Below are 11,191 nucleotides of genomic sequence, written 5' to 3'. Positions count from 1 at the left end.
GAATGCACCACAGGTTGCAGTAATTAGATTTTGACACTTGAATTGAGCTCGAAGAAGAATAAACATGAAAAAGCCACAAAAATTGCTCTTTAATGCAAGGCTTTTTCATGCTCTGTTACTAAAACAATATACTGTAATAGTTTATAATTCACATGTTACCTCATAATTCATGAGAAGCAATGAAATAAGGAAATGAAAAGAATGGAGGATACTTTAAAAAGACGAGGACACTTTTTTCAGAGATGCACCCAGCCATTTTTCTGGGGCCAGAACAATACACCATTTTTGCCCAGTGTTGCAGCTGACCTCTTAAAGACTGGCATAGCTGCACATTGCAATGCAGTCAGTTTGGTTAGTCTTCTGATTAGCAGCATTCCTGTGCCAAATCAGACTTGGAGGTGAGCTGAGGCTGGCTTTTTGGCCAGCAATTGGCCAAACCAGCAATAGAATTTCTGAAGATTGTTGTCAGAATCTACTTGGTTTCTCTGTTTCCACTAATTTAGTTTGAATCGTGGTGCCAGCATGTCGAACTTCTTTTACGTCAGGTTTGGCATAGCTGCACATTGCAATGCAGTCAGTTTGGTTAGTCTTCTGATTAGCCAGCATTCCTGTGCCAAATCAGACTTGGAGGTGAGCTGAGGCTGGCTTTTTGGCCAGCAATTGGCCAAACCAGCAATAGAATTTCTGAAGATTGTTGTCAGAATCTACCTGGTCTCTCTGTTTCCACTAATCTTAGTCTGAATCGTGGTGCCAGCATGTTGAACTTCTTTTATGTCAGGTTTTGAATATGTTTTAAAACAGATTTGAAAAAGTGTGCTGGACAGCTGGCTTTTAGTTAGGTGGCAGATACTGGTTTTTAACTCATTGCTTTGACCTTTTGGACACACAGTCTTGAGGCAATGTGGCTGGCCATGCCAACTATCTGTAGGGTAAACTGGTGAAGGAGTAGATACCTAGATGCAAATCATGTGTTAGAAACAATGAGCTCTCCTCCATAATCTTTCTGCACCCACCTACTGCACCATCCAACATTATCATGCTCATTTCTTTATTGATCTCCCAAGAAAGTCTGGAATCATCATTATGTATCTATTATTTTGAAATCTTTACGGACTTCACTGACTGCTTATTTCCTGCACAGGCTCTTCTGGTCTCTCTTGGACTCACCTCATTTACCGTTGGGTTCCAGGTTACTAACTCAGATGTATGAGTGTTTTATCTTTTTTATTGTACTAGCACAAAATAATTGCAGTGTAGGTTGTTTGCAGGATTCTCTTGAGTATCCAGAGGTTTCTGATCTGTATTACAGCATAGTATGCTAAAATTTTGTAGTGCTTCTTTCAGAAGAAAAATTAATATTTATCTTGCAATCTTTCCCATATGTTTTGTTTGTTTGTTTGTTTGTTTGTTTTCTACTACTGATTATATGAGAATGAGATCATGTTAGAGGTGCAATGTAACAAGAAGGGTTAATAGCTGGAGGGCAGTGAACTGGAGCAAAAAAAACCACTGCAGGATTATGACTTAATTGGGAGCAGGTAGAAAGAAACTGAACATTCCTAAGTTGTAGCAGGAGGGGGATTTTCTTAGAGTTCAGAGATCAGAGCTGTCTAAATAAAGGCCATTCTAACTAGAACAAGTAACAAAACCTTGGAAATGGAAGAATTGTCCTTTGTTGCAGTCTCAGTTATGTGCTATGTACCTGTATAGCAGCCCTTACCAGATGCAGTAGGTCCCCTTCAATCCAATGCTTCCAGCCCCTGTTTTTCTTTTCACCTTGCTGAACACATACCAGTTTGTCACCATCCCAGGTCACTAGTGTCTGCATGAATCAGATAATTAACTCAGATCTATTAACAGGAAGTTCATGAATACATGTAAAGAAGCTCAGTCAAACTGAGAAGACTCAATTACAATTGCTTCCTACCATTGTCCATCTTCCTCCTAAAAAAACCCCAATTAGCCATTCAACCAAAACCCGAACACGTTCAAGATGACAACAGCTTTTTGAAGGAAAGCTTTTATAGTGCCTTGGTGTGATTTCCGTGTATTTCTTCACATGCATGAATATAAAATGTTCATACTAACTAGTGAATTGCTGAGTGAATTAACAGATGCTTGTGCAATGTATGCAAATTGTATTTTTCTTTTCTTGCTGTTTAAAGACATTAATAAAAATATTTTAAGGTTTCATGAGTGAAGACCTGGGGGCTTATACCCACTAGTGCCATGCTAACACCTTTTCTAGCTCTTCATAAAATGACAAGAGGAAGTATATGTTAATATCATCTCATACAATAAATGTATTTATTTTATAGCATCGTTGCACTTTCACAAAAGACTTTTAGAGAAATATGACCATAAGCTGGACAACGTGCTCTAGCTGACCCTGCTAGAGCAGAGGGGTTGGACTAGGTGATCTCAAGAGGTCCCTTCCATCCTCAACCACTTCATGATTTGGTGTGTTTCAGAGTCTATCAGCAATAAACAGGGTATTGGCTATGCTGATTCTTGTCCAGGAGCAAGATCACCCTATCTCTAAGGAAAAATTCTCTTTACACACTAACTTCTCAGATGCACTAGAGTAAATTCAAAGCAACTTTGTTTGAATTGTTCTAGGTTTGAACCATTGTACTTTAGGGAAACATTTAACCATGTATCATAGGCAAATACTCATCAGAGGCCAGTTATAGTCTGTGGAAGTTCAGTTATTAAAAAGCTCCAAGAGTATTGGGAGCTTAATTCATTTTCTAGTTCAGCACTGGATGATTTATTTCTCCTATGAGGGAGCTTTCTATTAACAAGACAAAACTCATTCCATTTCAGTTAACTTCTTTCTTATTTACAGAATTTTTAAGCTACATGCTCTTTAAATTATCCATGTCCTCTTCACATTTAAATGTTCCCTAGCAGTTTTATTACCTTCATCTAACTTCAAGGTGTTTGAGGCATTGTTTTCTTACTAAAATGTCCGGAAAATTCTTTTAGAGTGGTCTAGAGAATAATGGCATGATAGGCTTCCTTTTTCTTTCTCCTCTTCTTAAAAACCAATAACATATTTTCTTTAGAAAATAATATTAGGCAAAAATGATTAAACCAGGTAGGGTTATAATTGTACAAGCTGTTTTTCCTTCCTTCCTTCCAAATAATTGATAATGAAGAGGAGAGTCTGCAAGTGAAATGATTTTGCACAGAAAGGCAATGGCTTTGGTGGTGGTGAAGAGCACTCAAGGAGCATTAGTCTGTGGATTTAAGGAGTAATGCAACTAATGAGTCCTTAGATCCTTATCAATGCCTTCAACTGATCTGAAGAGATGGGGGAACAATGTTTTAAAACATAAACTCTGTCACAGGAACATGTCCCACCCAGTGCTCACTGGAGAAAGTGGTAGGAAGAATTTAGAGAGGGATATTCAGGATACTGGTAAAAAAATGGGTCTTCTTATTTGATGGCTTACAGTGCTGTGAATAGAAATCATTTGGAAGAAGGCACAGGAATTGCACTGCACAAAGTTAGTTTGAGAATGAAAAGTGATTCATAGTGAATAAACAATAAAAAATGTTAAATTTGTGCCACTCCAGTAAAAGATGATGTGAGTTCAAACATGTCCTTTATGCTGCCAATTTCCTGTGGCAATTGCCAAAGCAAAACAGGTCTTGTTGACAGTGAGCTTTGATCTCAGCTTCTCAGAGTTTGGCAACAAGTTCTGAAACCTTATTTATTGAGAAGATACTGATGGAAAAGAAAGCATATGTCTGGAGAAGAGGAAGAGAGCTGAAAGCTGAGTGGAAGAGTAAAACAGTGGTAATTGGCAGAAGAGTTGATAAGAGTAGATTCAGTGAATGGTGACAAAGACAGGCAGGTGAGGCAAGATTACCAAGACTCTGAAGGGGATGATCAATGGAAATTTAAGATCTACTGGCCTTTCTACCTTTGAAAATCTTCCTTAATTACATTAGGGGTGAGAAGAGAGTACAACAGAAGCAGTATTGATACAGAAACATGAAGCTGAATTCAGTATGTGAATTTAGTCAGTGCTCGTATGTATTTTTTTCCTCACTTCTCTGACAGTCTTGTTCGAATGCCTCATGGGAAGACTTATTAGTTGACTCTGTCTGTCTTAGGACGTAGGGCATGGGCTAACATACAATATGGTCCTAGATCCAAATGTTACTTGTCCATGTACCTCACTGGTGTCTGAACATAGTTTCCTAGGGGAATTTTGAGCTCAGGTTCCTCCTGTAGTCCCAAAGATATTAAAACATGCACCGCTGGGCCTCCTTGCCTGTCTGCCGCTGCCAGTAGGCCTGCCACCTGTGTCACTGGTAGCTTTGGCTCACGTTTTTTCTTGTCCCCTCCCAAAGCTCCCTTAAGGATAATAGCTGAGTGCAGGTTTGTTTTTAACAGTGTCCAACTGTTTAAACTGTCCAACTGAGGTTGAGCAGGCTCAGATTAAAAATACAGTGTGAACCTAGCCATTCAGAACTGAAAATTTGTTTTGACATGGAGAAAGTCCTAAATTAAAAAGAATGAATTTACAGTTTCATTAAGGAATATACATAGTTAAAAATACAGTTTTGCTACTTTCTAAATACATAAAGTTGTATCATAGAAAAGCTGGAAAAATTCCCTACTAGAAAAACATCTAATTAATGACTGTCCTCACGTATCTGAGTAACCATCCTGATTTGCATTTACAATAAATGATTGTAGCAGGAGAGAAAACTGTCTCAAGATGCAAATTATTTGTGCTTTATAGGAATCCTCTGATGTCTGTAAAATATTGAAGGTTTTTTTCATGTATTCAGCTGATTTTTGGAACTGCACACTCCTGCTACTGATTGTGGTGTAAACAGTTATCAGGTACCAAATTCTTACCTTTACCACTCGATTATCCAGTCCTTTGGTATGCTCTTCAAACTCCACTCCCACGGTGTAATTCAGTTCATAGTTTCTGAAAGTACTGAGTGTTTTTGTTTTAAAATTATCTCCATCTTGAATAATCTCCTTTGTTTGTTTCAAGTGTTTTGCAACCTTACGAGTCGCAAAATCAATATCTGCCAAAAAACAGAAAAGAGAGTATCACAATGAAAATTTCAATGTTTGTTGCCAAAAATAAAAACCCACAAAACTTATATTTACACATCAGAAAAATAACATTTTATGTGGAACATAGTTCCACAAATGACACTTTTACCTGCAGCATTTCCCAGAGACAAAGATCATTTCAAAGAAAAATAAACTTGTGTTAGCAAGTAGACTTTCAATATGAGGATCTTCTACTGATTACAATTTTTTTATTAACAGGATATCTGTGGGAATGTTATGAGCAGAGCTACAACATACAACCAGTAGTGAATAGATATTGGCATGTTAAATCACCTGAATTTCCATGTTTTTTTGAGAATGTGAAACAACAGAGGCTATTAAGACTGACATTGCCTTTTTGGCCTCATTCATACGTGAATCTGGGATGCCAGAAGTGCTATTATCATCTTGTGCCTGGGAGCCGGTCCCTTTTCTAAGCGTGCAGTGTAAATCACGTAGCTCTTGGGCGTATGAGGGTACTGGTATGTGTCCTGCGGGGTTACAAATGTTGGCCACCCCCAAAAGAAGGTTCTCAGAATATTCCTGGTCAGAAAACAAGCATGTTAGAATGAGTATGTAATCAAGGGCATTTTGGCATGTTACCTTGATGATGAACCTATAGCCTGTGGGAGTATACAAGAGGAGAATTAATTAATTTAAAAATAATGAAAATTATTGTAATTAATAAAAAAAAGAAAAAATCACATAAAAAGCCTGTTTTATCTGTTATTGTTAGACAGCAGATATAGAAATAAATTGTAGTTTAGATGTTAAAGGAAGACAAATTCAAAGTCAAAAGTCAGCAAAGTATCAAACTACAGCGTTTGACAGTTCCTGTTTAAAATTCTGTTAGCATTTTATGCAGTACTGATCTCCTTAACATCCTTGTTTTGTTCATGATGAAGACTAACATTATAATGTGGACGACTGCTTGCAACTGAATGCATTGAAAGTTACCGAAAGGAGAATATATATTACCATCATGGCAGTTTGCCCCAGACAATCCACCTAATGCCAGCTGCATTACCATCTGCAATAAATATTTCTGACCAGCTGGCAATGAATCTTATCATGGTGCTACATGCAAATGAAATAATCTCACATGCTTCTGCAAGAGATTGAAAAATGGTTTTGGTTTGTTAGCCATCCTTTAGTGGTTTTGCACGTGATTTAATCATTGTCAGCTCAGCAATGCCGTATAGTAAAGGAGCCCTTTTTCTTTCGGTAGAGTCATTATACTACTTGTGGAGTACTAATCGCATTGAGTAAGAGGATTGGCTTGAAAAAATTGTGACTTTTTAACATGGGGAATAATGTTCCTGTTCAGTATTTACATTCGAGACTTCTTGGGTATATTTTATCTGTTGTGGTAGATTAAAGGTATCTCTGGGTCTGATTTATAGCCAGGTAACATAAAATTTAGTTCTCTCTGAGGAAAAAAAATGTCTACACTTCTAAATAAATGCTATTTCTGACTAATGTATTAGTCTTGTAGCTCCTGGAGAAAAATCAGGGGAGGTTTTATTAAAGCATGGTTTTCATAACTGCATTTTGAACAATACAAGCAATAAAAATAATATATTGTTCTATCATAATAGATTAAAATACTTTGTAACATGTTTATGATAAAATCAACATTTTTGGCTTAAAGGGTGAACCTATTCTTTAATTAAAGTATGGAAATGTGTATGTATTAATTATAAGGATGGATGAATTTAAAAAAACCAAAACCTCATTGTGCTTTGAACCTGAGCACTTTAATACTTAAAATATCACCCACATCTAAAATTGCGAGGAACAAAGCAGGAGAACGTGTTTAAACCCTTTCCATGTAATTTCTTTCCATTCTGAGAATCACCTATAGCCATATACATCTTTGCATTGGTTTTGGTGTTTTGGTTTTTTTTTTTTTCTGTTAATTCATTGGCAGTTTTTAATTAGTATAATTTACTTATCACATATATATGCATGTATACATAAAAAATCATGATGTACTTATGAAGAGCCAGATCCAGACAACTGATGCAAATAACTCCTTCATCCCAACCAGTTGCTAGCATTCTTATTCAGAAAATAATTTGAAATTTTAATCAGAAAGCTCATTGAGTACCTCTCCAGTACAGTCCACCCAGGTTAGGCAATGTATAAAAAAATACATCTATATTGCATTCCTTATTACAACACATTCTTCCTCTTGCTTTGTTTCAGGCTACTGAGTGGGTCAAGCTCTTTTACTCTCATGATCCCCACTGTAGGCTGAATCCCTAATTTTTCTCCCAGTTTCCCCTTGGATATATTAGATCAGAAAGGGATCAAAAGTCCACTTAATTTAATAATAGCAAAGTCATAATTTATCCGCTGACTAAGTGGTTCTAAGGATGCCACTGAGCTGCAATGAGGAACTGCTGTAGACTGGTTCATGGTAGCATTTATGGTTTAAAAAGAATTATCAAATTGGAAAATGGATTACTTATTATAAAAGGATCAGAATATAAGGATGAAAATAATAACTAAAGTTTAGTTTAAAGCTGATATAATTAATTCTTGTGTTATGACAGACACTAAATTCTTATTGAATTTGACTGTAAATCACGGTTTAAATTCTACAGTGGGTAAATTAAAATTCAGAGAAATGCATGTTATTAGCAGCTGCTATCCTTTTTTTTTTTTCCCTGACATATTCCCTGGATTTTAAGACAAACGCAAGTGAAATGTTATAGCTCTACTGAAATAAATAACGCAAGAATCTCATCCTTTCTCTGGAAGGGAAGGAAAGGAAGGAACAATAATGAGATGGCCACTACAGCCAAATGAAAAGATATTACCGTAATTGCAAATCCTTTGGGAAAGGAAATGTGCATACCACAGGTATTTAACCTGCATCCTAAAAAATAAGGAAGAAATAAACCTAAATACTAAAGAGATCTTTATCATTATAATTATCAAAAGAGAGTTATCAAATACAGTGAGATCTATCACCACAAAGCAAGGCAGAGCTAGAGCAGCATGACCATCATGACTGGTGGCTAGTGACCACCCACAAAAGCAGGTCAGGGCTTGGAGCAAAGACCTGAGACAGGACTGAAGCAGAGCCAAAGCAGAGAGAGCTGGGCTCCAGGCAAGAACAGTAGGTGAGACCAGAAGCTGGGGCAGGCGGTGAGATAAGCCTGAGGTAGACAAAGAGAGCCTGGAATAGTCAATTTGTGACAACCAGGAGTTGACTTAAATATCACCCATACCAACAGGCCCTATGGCTCACTTGCAGCTGGCATATTTAATGCTGAAATCACATTTCAGTTGCACATAAAGTAGTAATTATTCACTATACGTAAGTGTCAAACCTCAGCACTCAAATTACTTCAGTTAGCAGGTATCTTTCTCCTGAAATTCATTACATTGGCTCAACCATTCTTATTTCTAAAAAATGAAATTTTTTGTACCTCACAGGTATATGTGTATAGTATTTACAGAGTTCCCTGAAGTTATTGAGCTTTTCTCCATAAATGCAAAGGCTAAAAACTATGAATAGTGAAACTTGCCTTTCTCTCTTAAAAGAGTTGAAGCTTTGAGGAAATTATAACTATTTTCAATTGATTTTGAACAAAGATGAGAGTTTATTTTTGTGTGTTTATGTGTATTTCTTCTCTTCCAATCCAAACACTTAAATAAATTGAGGTTAAGATTCTTTGATGAGAATAAAACTAGTAGAAAATCAGTTAAAGCACCAAATTTTTCATCTCAGTTAAGGATTTTGTGGTAGTTATCCCTAAATCAGTCACTAGTGTAGACATTGAGAATTATGTGAAAATTGTTAGATTTAATTACCTGATTACCTTCCATGTGTTAGACCCTTCTTCCTAAGAAATATATTTTCTTAGCTTGTGGAAGGTGGCTATACAGTATATTCATTGATATTGAACCACTGAATTGTTTTTAGTAGATATTTTGGAATCTGAGCAAACAAGTTCTTTAGGTCTCCATTAACGTGACTCAACACCTTTTGAACAAAGCACACGAAGCCACAGGCCTGGTCTCAACTTCTGATGAAAAGTGCAAGGTACTTTGACCTGAAAAAGCTCCTGTATATCAGCATCACCCTTACAGTGGTGTCAGCTACTGTGGAAAGGCAGAGAAATAAGAAGAGCAAATGCTGAACAGAAGATAGAAATCAATGACCACTAGACAGAAGATGAGCCATGGGGGAATAGGAAGTGCATAGACCCAGTGGGGCCCCTGAGGGCTATCAATTGTAAGCATAAAAATAAAACACAGGTTTGATTTTTGTCACGTGCTGATTTATGATTCAGAGCCAGGCACACTCCTCCAATCTAGGTTAAATTAGCCAGCTCTAATGGCTGCTTTTCTTCTATCAGTTTTATAGACATCATGTATGGCAAGGAAACAACAGTCCTTTATGCCCTTCATCTGTGATGTAGTAGAGCTGGGAGAAGACTCCTGATACTAAAGATTACAGTTCACATGCATGTATAAATCTAACTCCCACACTTTTTGTGGTGTTTGAAATGCAGTGGTCCAAAGGTCAGAACTGTTCTTTTAATGCCAATCCAGAGCATACTGAAGAAATTCTTGAGAAATGTTGATGTCTTCTATTATTTCTTTTCAGCAAATTAAAGATCTACATCTCTGCTAAACCTAGGTAGAGGAAGGATTTCCTGCACACTACTTGCATAATCATAATGACCTGGGCCCAAAGGTTTATGTCTTTATGAGAACAAAAATGCTTGAAAGGCAGTTTATATAAACAATGATCGGTGCAGCAAAAGAAGACATTTCTCTCATAAAATTATCTCAGTCATTACAAAAACTAAGTCTGTCAGTGTGGGGAAAAATAAATCCAGTAACACCATAAACTTGACCTTGGTATTCAACAAGGATATCGCTTGCATTCAGTCAACAGTGATTTGGTATTCTACTAGCATCTACAAAAAGTATGCTCAATATCCTGTACAATGGATACACAGCCTATAGCTATCAGGCCTCTAATGATAAAGAGGTTAACAAAGTAGTAAATGAAAGTTTCCTGAAGAGCAGAACATATTTTTTTGTATGTACACATATATTGTTGTCATCAGTGATGGTCATAGCCAAGTGAAATTAAGCTTAATTAACCATGTAAACATATGTTTAAGAATTCCTGTGACCTAAGTCTCCTTGCTATGTAAGGATGACTCCCACAAAAACTGTCAGAAATGTCTGTGCATTTATCTTTAAATGCTTTTAAAGGTTTTTACCGCCTTTACCATGCAATTGATACATATAATTTCTACAAGTTCAAAGCGCTAATTAAGTACTAAACACTATTGTTGCTTTAGTGATCTAGAATATCCTATTCCTCTTTAACAGAGCCAACCAGGATGTGGCTTGACTGTTACAGTAAGTATATACCAGGAATAAAAAAGAGCTTCTGTATCTGGAAGCCTGGTTTGGGTTTTTTCCCCATCTGTATCTGTTTTTTGATTTATCTAAATAAAGACTAATATCTTTGGCTACATTCTTCTCTTGCTTCTATCGTTAGCATTGTCATTGCAATTGCATTACAATTATTTGATTTTTAATGTGATTGTCAGAAACCCTTATCCCACAATCCACATTACAGAAATAGTCTCATTAATTTTTAGAAGGATTTTACTTATAATCGAAATATTTTCTCTTTATCTCTGTATAGTTAATATTTTTTCATTTACCTAAAGCAACCATGTAGCCTTCAAAGTTTTCATTGGTTTCCATTTCCCACGTCCCATTGTAATCAGCAGGCATGGTGGCAAAAGCTTAAAACCAAGTTCAGATGAAAAGGTGAGGCTGGAAACAGGATCTGCTAAGAGAATGTTTTATAAACCTTTTCATGTCTTTTTAAATAAGGTTTATGGTTTTCTAGATAATACAGTTTAAGGGTCAGAGTGACAACACTAGAAAACTTCGCCTTCATTAATAAAGTTCAGTTGAACAGCTGGCAGACAAGGATCACTTTCTGAAACATGTAGTAGTAATACAGGATATCATTTTACAGTGACCTTTGTAAAGAACCACTAGCTATTATGGGATATCTTTGAAATATATTGAACACAGTAGCAAAGTGTACAA

At 36.5% G+C, this 11,191-nt stretch overlaps 1 protein-coding gene across 1 annotated transcript in view; it reads right to left on the bottom strand.

Moving 5' to 3' along the window:
- Positions 1 to 10,924, bottom strand: part of RBP2 (retinol binding protein 2, cellular) — an 11,324-nt gene extending 400 nt beyond the window's left edge. Inside the window, exons 1-3 of the mRNA XM_010076456.1 lie at positions 10,795 to 10,924; positions 4,880 to 5,058; positions 1,721 to 1,822 (exon numbers count right to left, since the gene is read on the bottom strand). Of these exons, the coding sequence (XP_010074758.1) occupies positions 1,721 to 1,822; positions 4,880 to 5,058; positions 10,795 to 10,867 (354 nt within the window). The 5' untranslated portion in view covers positions 10,868 to 10,924. The remainder of the gene's footprint in view (positions 1 to 1,720; positions 1,823 to 4,879; positions 5,059 to 10,794) is intronic.
- Positions 10,925 to 11,191: the final 267 nt, after the last annotated feature.

The sequence above is a fragment of the Pterocles gutturalis genome, unplaced genomic scaffold (assembly GCF_000699245.1).
Source record: "Pterocles gutturalis isolate BGI_N339 unplaced genomic scaffold, ASM69924v1 scaffold30948, whole genome shotgun sequence".
Classification (NCBI taxonomy): Eukaryota; Metazoa; Chordata; class Aves; order Pterocliformes; family Pteroclidae; genus Pterocles; species Pterocles gutturalis.
This window is presented reverse-complemented; position numbering and strand designations above follow the sequence as displayed.